Below are 10,005 nucleotides of genomic sequence, written 5' to 3'. Positions count from 1 at the left end.
CGCAAGTATTATTTGACGGCATACAATTAGGTGGTATGCATTCAGGATCGTACACATCGCATCTCTCCAAATCTGGGGAAGACATTAAGGCACCTTTTACCAAGCACACTTGAGCAAGGCTCTTTTGAAGATGCTCGGGACTGTGGTCGTACCGGGCCATCCCAGCCTTATCTGCATGGCTTTCACCATGCGAATGACCCCCGTACCACAAGGGCATTACTGGAAGTACCGCAAAGCATCAACGTCAGTCAACTCACCATTAACTGTGCTCTGCTAGGCGTGTTGATGAACCGTTTACTTTAAGATGGGCAAAGTGTTCGGGTTTATAAAAACAAAGAGTGTCATAATTCATGCGTAAAAATGGCGAATGGACAGTCACTACCGTTCGCGATCAAAAATGTAAGCGTTGCAACTTGTTTAAGCTTGGACGGAAACACTGGCAGACCCGCATCGCTTCCATTGATTATTACGGCGGCGTCACCCAGCCACATTAATCTCATTAAACGAGACACTCGATGGCTCTGGTGGAGCTGAGGAGTTAAGGTTAGAGGATCAGAGCCGTACGAGTCACAGAGGGAGGTACCGTTGCCCTAGTTGAGCGTAACCTAAAGGCTGCTGAGTTAAGAGTAAAGGAAGAGAAGGAATCTTAGACCAGAGACAGTGATCGTCATGTACAACTTACTCAACCCTTATCGAGCCGTGATTACACACGCTCAAAGCTGCTTCGGCCACGCACGGCTCATCGGCAATGGGATGTTTTACTTTTGTAACAGATACAATTAAATCACTTGGACTTGACCTTTAACAGAATGAATTCAAAAAAGAAACTTTCTAACAGGAACTCAGAAATATATGGGGTGTTGCAAGTATCATAATCACCCAAGTAAATACGAAAGAAAAATAAACATTCTGGATTTTTCCCTTTTCTTCTCTTTTCCCTCCCCCCTTTACTTTTTCCTTGCCGTTCTCATGTCCTCAGTGTACGAGACGCGTGGATTCCACGCTGGAAGAAATCTGTGCTCTGTTGCTCTGGAAGGCAGTGTAAGCTCCTGAGATCGTCAAGTGTTTTGTACGAAGTAACGCGTGGGTGTTGGCAGTGTGTGAGCTGGTTCCATGGAAACATCGGATCACTTTGTCGGATCACCGCAAGCTTGTTTTCGTATCCAAGTCAGTGATGAAGAGTGGTGGCACATTATTGCTCTCACGAGGAAGACCACGCTGATGGTGGGGGTGGTGCTGGTGGAAGGGGTTTGCTTTGTCTTTGATTGTGCGGCAGTGCAGATGACAGACGACAGTGCATCTTCGGTTTGAATGGCATGGCGTAGAGGATTGTGGCAACGTTTCGTGTTTTCGTGGTACAGCCGTCGCTTAGGGTAAATCATACCTCCTGCTATGACATGTGCTTGTCTCAGTCCGGGGGGGAATAAGACCCCCCGATCTCCCAATACCTTGGAATGCCCCAAGAGTGCGTGCGCGTGTGTGTGTGTGTGTGTGTGTGTGTGTGTGTGTGTGTGTGTGTGTGTGTGTGTGTGTGTGTGTGTGTGTGTGTGTGTGTGTGTGTGTGTGTGTGTGTGTGTGTGTGTGTGTGTGTGTCTTTTTGTGCAAAATGTAGGGAGAACCCTAAGCGGAGTGAGGTCACCAGCCAGGCAAGTAGCATGATGTTTCTTTTGCTCTCTGATTGGCTGAGGAGCTGGTAAGCATCAGCTCGTGTTCAGTCTCTCTCTCTCTCAGTCTCTCTCTCTCCCCCGCTCTCTCCCTCCCTCTCTAGTCTCTGAACACCAGCCCGGGGACTACGAGGGGCCGCTGTCACTCCCACGGCACCTTCCTGGAGCTCAGCGCCTCCCTGTCCTCCATCAGCTCCCGGGTGGGGGTGGAGGCCTGGGTGGGCGGGCTGGGCGTGGGCCGGCAGGACGTGTTGTAGGGGAGGGTGGCGCTGGACGAGGACACGCCCATGTCCAGGCTCTCCAGGGAGTCTGCGAGGCCGCGGACGGGCTCGTGCTGCGGGCACAGCACGTAGCGGTTGTTGTGGTGCACCTCCACCGTGGTCACCGAGTCCAGGCCCTTCAGGCCCAGAGGACCCCCGCCGACGCCGCCCCCCGCGGGGTCGCGGCCCCCGACCGCCCCCAGCTCCAACGAGGACTCGTCCATGTTGACGTAGAGGATCTCGTCGGGGTCCTGGGGGTCCGGCAGGTCGTCCAGGGCCTTCTCCATCTCCCAGCGCATTTCCTCAAAGCTGGGCCGGTCCTTGGGGCTCAGCAGCCAGCAGGAGAACATCAGGGAGTAGCTGGGGGGACACGGAGGGGGGGGGGGGGGGTCAGTCACTGGCAGCCTCGTAGTGTGTCAGGCTGTCTGGGGAGGATGAGTACTGTGCAGGGTACAGTTTGACCATGGATAGCAGTGTAATGTGAAGCATTCACACCTACCTGCAGCTAGAATGTAGGTTTGTTTTTATTTTATAGAAATATAACAGTCGAGTAAAAAACTCTTTAGCAAAATATACATTAATTAATTAATACTTCAAACATTGTAAAAACAAAGGCTCATAAGTAAATTAATGTTTCTCCAATTGGTTTCATACGATGCCATATATATATATATATATAACGCATCAAGGAAAGGTTTTTATCAGTGTACTTTTAAAGGTGGCCCACAAGGTGTGTGAGTTGTTCAACCCAAGCCAACCCAAGTCGACTCAACGGTGATGTCATAAGTGGACGTTAGACAGAGGAGCCCCCCGGTGGTCAATCACCCCTACTACTGTCCCGCTACTCACATGCTGTCCAGGCAGTCGGGGGGCTGCTTGAGGCGGTTCCCCTGCCTCAGGTAGTCGTAGATCTCACTGTTCTCCACGCCCGGGTACGGCGTCTGGCCGCGAGTGGCGATCTCCCACATGGTGACACCGAACGACCACTGGGTTAGCAAAGAGAAAACAGTCAGTCAGTGAATACAGGCCGCGAGGAACATGGAACAGGAGGGGGAGAGGTTGGAGAGGAGAGAAGTCCTTTTGTTTTCATTGTTATTACTTATTATGTATCTTATTTTACTTATTGCATGCTTTGGCAATGCAAAACTATGTTTCCATTTCAATAAAGCCTTTTGAGCCTCTTTAGAGAGAGAGAGGAGAGAGTAGAGAGAGTAAAGGGAAAAAGACAGAGTGAACCAAAAGGGAAATTCCTTGAGTCTCACACAAACACTGCTGCACTACAATCCCACACTGAGAGTGCACACACACTTTGTTGAAGTTACATTAGCGTGTTTGCCTACACCATCAAAGCCTCTCTACAGCGTGATTCATATAGAAAGTGCATTGTGAGGCTGTGTCACCACAGAGAGACATGCAAACAAATCACTCATATGAATCACCGTTATGATTACGTTTTGCACTAAGGCCATTTGAGTTGTGAAACATAATGGATGTAGTGATCCACAGGGTAATCAGTACTGGCATGGCATAGATTCTTCACTGAGGGACGTAATGGAGTCTTTGCTTCGGTCATTGTAGGATACACAATCAAACAAAGCTGTCACTGCTGGTGCAGCCATTATTTTAATGTCGGCTTCACGCATGTTCTGCCATGAGCCAACTACTACTACTGCTGCACTAGCACCCCCACATAGACAGGAGGGCCCACTGACCACATCGCTCTTGGTGGTGTAGACGCGGTCGGCCAGGCTCTCGATGGCGATCCACTTGACGGGCATTTTTGAGATGCGGCCCTGGCGATAGTAATCTCCGTTGTAGATCTTCTTGGACAGACCGAAGTCGGCCACACACACGTTCATGTTCTCATTCAGCCTGTGTGGAGGAGGAGGTGGAAGGTGAGACACAATACTCTGGTAGAACACACGCAGATTCATGTTCTCATTCAGACTCGGTGGAGGTGGAAGAAAGAGGTGAGATACAACAGTGTCGCCGTTAAACAAGTTCTCCACCTCCTCATCGAGCAAACTTGCCGCACGCACACGTCCACAAACCGCTTCATCGTACACCGGAAACAATCAAAGCAAAAAAGAGCGTTGTCACCGTTCATGACCGTGCGACCGAAGTGTTTAGATGATGCTAGCGTTTCTCAACAAGAATTAAAGCCAAGACATTATTTAGCTTTCGCTTCTACGGAGCCAATCGGATGCAACCTAAACAAGCACCTTCCACTGACTGTGGAAGTGTACATCAGCGTTTCCCAGGAGTTCGAATCCCAGAGTCAGCATCGACACAAAGAAGAGAACGTCCAAAGCAGAAGAAGACGGAGGAACTGAGAGGGTTGGAAAGCAGAAGGAGGGGAGGGGGTGGGGGTCAGGAAGGGGACCTACATGCAGTTACGAGCAGCGAGGTCACGGTGGATGAAGTTCTTGTTGCTGAGGTACTCCATTCCCCGCGCGATGTCGGTCATGAACTTTACCAGCATCTGGGAGGGAAGGTACTGCAGGACAGACAGAGGAGGAGCCGATGAGTACATGACCAAAACACCTCGATACAATCTGAAGATACATATTCTATAAATGACTACGATTATACAATTTTCTGTCATTTGACTAGATCAGCGAGAAAGGGAAGATTCATCGAATCATTGTTGTAATTGATTACAAATCCTTAATTTTGAATATTTTAAATTAATTAAATGTATCCCCCTGCACTTCCCTAACTGTACAGGAGGGGGCGATGTCTTTCATGTCTTTCAGACATTTGTGCCCTGCCAGCCCGCTAACCTCAGTGAGGGTGTGTTTACCAAAAGTGCTCAATGGGAATTACTGTGTTCCTTGTTCCACATCTGAAAGCAGTGCAGTCTCCGTTCCAAAGGGAGGGTTGCAGCGCCGCGCTACTCGCTTGCGTGAGATCCGACTCAAGTTTCTCAGATGTTGTTTTGATTACGATTGTATTTCTCAATCAACTCTGGCAACTGGGGACTTGTTGCTTACGTACGGACCTCGCTGCCGTCACTTCCAAAACGATGCCTTCATCTGTTATTAATCAAAGACAGTTACACTAACCCCACTAAGCAGCCAAACCCCAGAGCTCGCTCTCTCTCTCTCTCTCTCTCTCTCTCTCTCTCTCTCTCTCTCTCTCTCTCTCTCTCTCTCTCTCTCTCTCTCTCTCTCTTTCCCTCCCTCTCTCTGTATCCCTTTCTTTATCTCTCTTCCTCTCTTGCTCACCCTCTACCTCTCCCTCTCTGGCGTCCATTCCTGACCTTGTGGGTCACACCACAGCTGATACGGTGTCGTCAATATGAGCTTATTGATGATAATCTTTAAAAACATTACACACACCCCTAGAACATCTGGGCGTGTGTGGATTCAAGAATTTCTGGCAATGAGTGTGTGTGTGTGTGTGTGTGTTTATATGTATACACGTGTGTTTCTTGATCTCATAGTGTGTGTGCAACTGTGCATGTATATGTGTGTTTCTCTACCCCATTGGGTATATGTTTATGTGTGTTCTCCATCCCTTACTTTGTATGGTGTGTTTGTATTGAGGCTGGATAAGGTTGTGTGTTTCCCTATCCCTTACTTTGTATGGTGTGTTTGTATTGAGGCTGGATAAGGTTGTGTGTTTCCCTATCCCTTAGTGTCAATGGTGTGTTTGTATTGAGGCTGTATAAGGTTGTGTGTTTCCCTATTCCAGTGTGTGTATGGTGTGTTTGTATTGAGGCTGGTTAGGGTTGTGTGTTTCTCTATCCCATAGTGTGTATGGTGTGTTTGTATTGAGGCTGGTGATGGTTGTGTGTTTCCCTATCCCTTCGTGTGTATGGTGTGTTTGTATTGAGGCTGGTGATGGTTGTGTGTTTCCCTATCCCTTCGTGTGTATGGTGTGTTTGTATTGAGGCTGGTGATGGTTGTGTGTTGGGACTGACCACGGGGGTGTCTCCCAGCCGTGAGTAGAGCAGGTAGCTGTGGAGGTCCCCGTGCTTCATGTAGGGCAGGATGACCACCGGGGAGGGGTAGCCCTCACTCTCCACCGTCTGCAGACACACACCTGGAAGGAGACCACAGCGTCAACAACCTCGCACTGCAGACCAGACTAATGGAGACCAGAGCACACCGTCAACACCCCGCACTGCAGACCAGACTAATGGAGACCAGAGCACACCGTCAACACCTCGCACTGCAGACCAGACTAATGGAGACCAGAGCACACCGTCAACACCTCGCACTGCAGACCAGACTAATGGAGACCAGAGCACACCGTCAACACCTCGCACTGCAGACCAGACTAATGGAGACCAGAGCACACCGTCAACACCCCGCACTGCAGACCAGACTAATGGAGACCAGAGCACACCGTCAACACCTCGCACTGCAGACCAGACTAATGGAGACCAGAGCACACCGTCAACACCCCGCACTGCAGACCAGACTAATGGAGACCAGAGCACACCGTCAACACCCCGCACTGCAGACCAGACTAATGGAGACCAGAGCACACCGTCAACACCCCGCACTGCAGACCAGACTAATGGAGACCAGAGCACACCGTCAACACCCCGCACTGCAGACCAGACTAATGGAGACCAGAGCACACCGTCGACACCCCGCACTGCAGACCAGACTAATGGAGACCAGAGCACACCGTCAACACCCCGCACTGCAGACCAGACTAATGGAGACCAGAGCACACCGTCAACACCCCGCACTGCAGACCAGACTAATGGAGACCAGAGCACACCGTCAACACCTCGCACTGCAGACCAGACTAATGGAGACCAGAGCACAGCGTCAACACCTCGCACTGCAGACCAGACTAATGGAGACGAGAGCACACCGTCAACACCCCGCACTGCAGACCAGACTAATGGAGACCAGAGCACACCGTCAACATCTCGCACTGCAGACCAGACTAATGGAGACCAGAGCACACCGTCAACACCTCGCACTGCAGACCAGACTAATGGAGACCAGAGCACACCGTCAACACCCCGCACTGCAGACCAGACTAATGGAGACCAGAGCACACCGTCAACACCTCGCACTGCAGACCAGACTAATGGAGACGAGAGCACACCGTCAACATCTCTTCCGTAACAGAACAGAGAACAGAACCCAGAGTCGACCTCCAGACCAGGCCTGAGTCACAGAGACCAGACCAGGCCTGAGTCACAGAGACCAGACCAGAGTCCTAGAGCCCAAACCATACCTGAGTCATAGAGACCAGACTAGAGTCATAGAGCCCAAACCAGACCTGAGTCATAGAGACCAGACTAGAGTCATAGAGCCCAAACCAGACCTGAGTCATAGAGACCAGACTAGAGTCATAGAGACCAGACTAGAGTCATAGAGCCCAAACCAGACCTGAGTCATAGAGACCAGACTAGATTCATAGAGCCCAAACCAGACCTGAGTCATAGAGACCAGACCAGAGTCATAGAAACCAGACCAGATAAGTAGATCCCAAACCAGACCTGAGCCATAGACACCAGACCAGAGAGAGACCAGCCCAGCCCGAGGCCTAGATCCAGGTCCAGGACCGATAGGCTGTGTGATTCTAGGTACAGCCCTCTAGTCGTAGTGCTCAGTAAGGACAGAAGGCAGAAGTATTCTCTGTACAGACCCAAATGTGTGGTATTTAGTACAGATCGAGAACACGTGGGGATTAGGATTGGATTGGCGGGACTTCAATCAGGTTGTGTTAATCCTCTCTCTCTCTCTCTCTCTCTCTCTCTCTCTCTCTCTCTCTCTCTCTCTCTCTCTCTCTCTCTCTCTCTCTCTCTCTCTCTCTCTCTCCCTCTCTGTTCATCACCACACAAACACACACATACATTCTTACACAATATATATTATATAATGTATGACATTTGTATTTGTGGAGTTGAGAACAATCAAATCATACGTATGCACATACGTATGTTTGTGTGTGTGTGTGTGTAAGTGTGTGTGTGTTTGTGTGTGTGTGTGCATGTGTGCGTGTGAGTGGTCCTACCTAGCAGTCTCATGACGTTGGGGTGGTCAAACTCCTTCATGCAGGCGGCCTCGCGCAGGAAGTCCTCCATCTCAGAGCGTGTGCAGATGGCGACTACAGAGGACAGGACAACAGTCAGGGATACTCTACTGCAGGCCTATTCAACTAGCGGCCCGCGGGCTGAATACGGCCCTTCTTATTTATTTTCTGGCCCGCAAGAGGTTGCGTGTCCAAAATATGTAAGGTCAACATTTTTTATAATGATGCAATTAGAAGTGAAAAAGAAAGGAAGGTGTCTTACAAGTTTATTCCATTTAGCGGTACAATATATATTAAGTTAACACTACTTTAAGTACGGTTTACTTGTAGCGATTAATTTACATTATAAGTTTTGTATGTGTGGCCCATGAACCACCAGTGGTTTTCCTTTTTGGCCCACTTGTTAAGGAGGTTGAATAGCCCTGTTTGTACCCCACTCTGCTGTAATGTATTCTGCTGCACCATATTCTACTGTACTATGCTGTTCTAGTGGTGAGGGAGGAGGAGGCATGAGAGAAGGAGATTAGGGTACAGGAGGAGGTGTAAGAATGTGATGGTGGAGGTGAGGGAGGAGGAGGTGTGAGAAGGTATGGGAGGAGGAGTAGAGGGTGGAGGAGGAGGTGTGAGAAGGTAGGAGTACGAGTAGGGGGAGGAGGAGTAAATCCGGTTGACCGGGAGTAAAAGGTCAAAAGTTAATGATTCAAATTCTCTAACTAAGGTCTTCTGTCGATGACGTCATGGGGGAAGTGTTTGCTCCCAGGGTGTGTCTCGGAGCTCCACTCACTCTTCATGGTCTTCACAGCGACCTTGAGGACCGACTCCTCCTGGGTTAACAGACCCTCCATCACCGAACCAAACTCTCCTGAGAACACATAGCACACGTTGGTTTACAGGTTTCTTGTGTACCTTGGCCACTGAACCAATGACCTGATCGCTGTCTGTTTAAATAAGACTGAATGATCTTTGATTGAGTATTAGTATTATTATAAAATGGCAAGTGCGTTAGGAGAGCCGGGTAAGCCGCCGACACTAATGTTCTTCTATCGTTCCTGGTGCTTAGTTGTATTGCGAGGAGTTGGATATCGGGGGTTACAGAACACAGAGCACACACTCCTCTCGCTGGCTCTTATCTGGAACCGCAGCCTGGCGGGGGCTTGCAGAGATTAGAGGAACAAGGCCTTCTTCCTTCTCTAGTCTTGGTATGTCAGTTCTGATAAGACATGGATGCGCCTCGCAGCAGAAACCTAACAGACGCCTCTTTTAACCAAATTATTAGCAAATTTCTCAGCATGTCCGGAGACCTAACTGATACATGTTGTCACAGTGTGACCTGAGCTTTGGGTCAGGGCCAATGTTGCTAAGGTTAAAAAAATAAATGTGAAAGCAGATCCACAAAGATTTAAGAAGTTGGGGTCACCAGAACTATCAGATCTTAAAATGGGGTTACAAGCTTGAAAAGGTCCTGCAATAACATGTTAAAGGAGTCTTGATTGGATTCTGGCTGACCTTCCCCCAGGGTCTTTCCCAGGGTGAGTTTGTGACGGTCCACCATGACGTCTTGTAGCTTCTGCTTCAGGTCGTCGCTTATGCCAAGGCTGTTCACTGGTTGGCGGAGAGAGAGAGAGAGAGAGAGAGAGAGAGAGAGAGAGAGAGAGAGAGAGAGAGAGAGAGAGAGAGAGAGAGAGAGAGAGAGAGAGAGAGAGGGAGGGAGAGGGAGAGGTTGAATTAGGGATGCAAGTTCCTTTACATCACAAATACAGGATATTCAAACAGTGGTTAGGGTATTGGAATGAAAGATTCCCAAAAGGTTCAGGGATCGATATTTGATAACAATCTGTCTTCCACTGGGATAAAATAGAATAATAATATAAAAGTAAAGTAGTTGAGTTTTTGTTGTGTCTGGAAGCTTACTAGAGATAAATCCAATTGATGATCACATTCCTCTCAAAGGAATGTAACCCTTTCATAGGATCCTCTGAAATCATGTGAAATATGTTTTGGAAAGAGTTTACGATGAGTAAGACACACGCCAGACCTCCCTGAACACAGAGTAGCTCCTCACACATCGGCTGACG

At 49.1% G+C, this 10,005-nt stretch overlaps 1 protein-coding gene across 1 annotated transcript in view; it reads right to left on the bottom strand.

Moving 5' to 3' along the window:
• Positions 1 to 9,695, bottom strand: part of LOC132474969 (tyrosine-protein kinase receptor UFO-like) — a gene marked incomplete at its 5' end in the record, with an annotated part of 10,927 nt that extends 1,232 nt beyond the window's left edge. Inside the window, 8 exons of the mRNA XM_060075909.1 lie at positions 1 to 2,284; positions 2,774 to 2,910; positions 3,637 to 3,796; positions 4,312 to 4,421; positions 5,850 to 5,971; positions 7,913 to 8,005; positions 8,715 to 8,792; positions 9,437 to 9,695. The exon at positions 1 to 2,284 is cut by the window's left edge and continues 1,232 nt beyond it. Of these exons, the coding sequence (XP_059931892.1) occupies positions 1,807 to 2,284; positions 2,774 to 2,910; positions 3,637 to 3,796; positions 4,312 to 4,421; positions 5,850 to 5,971; positions 7,913 to 8,005; positions 8,715 to 8,792; positions 9,437 to 9,695 (1,437 nt within the window). The remainder of the gene's footprint in view (positions 2,285 to 2,773; positions 2,911 to 3,636; positions 3,797 to 4,311; positions 4,422 to 5,849; positions 5,972 to 7,912; positions 8,006 to 8,714; positions 8,793 to 9,436) is intronic.
• Positions 9,696 to 10,005: the final 310 nt, after the last annotated feature.

Source organism: Gadus macrocephalus, chromosome 16, assembly GCF_031168955.1.
Source record: "Gadus macrocephalus chromosome 16, ASM3116895v1".
Classification (NCBI taxonomy): domain Eukaryota; kingdom Metazoa; phylum Chordata; class Actinopteri; order Gadiformes; family Gadidae; genus Gadus; species Gadus macrocephalus.
This window is presented reverse-complemented; position numbering and strand designations above follow the sequence as displayed.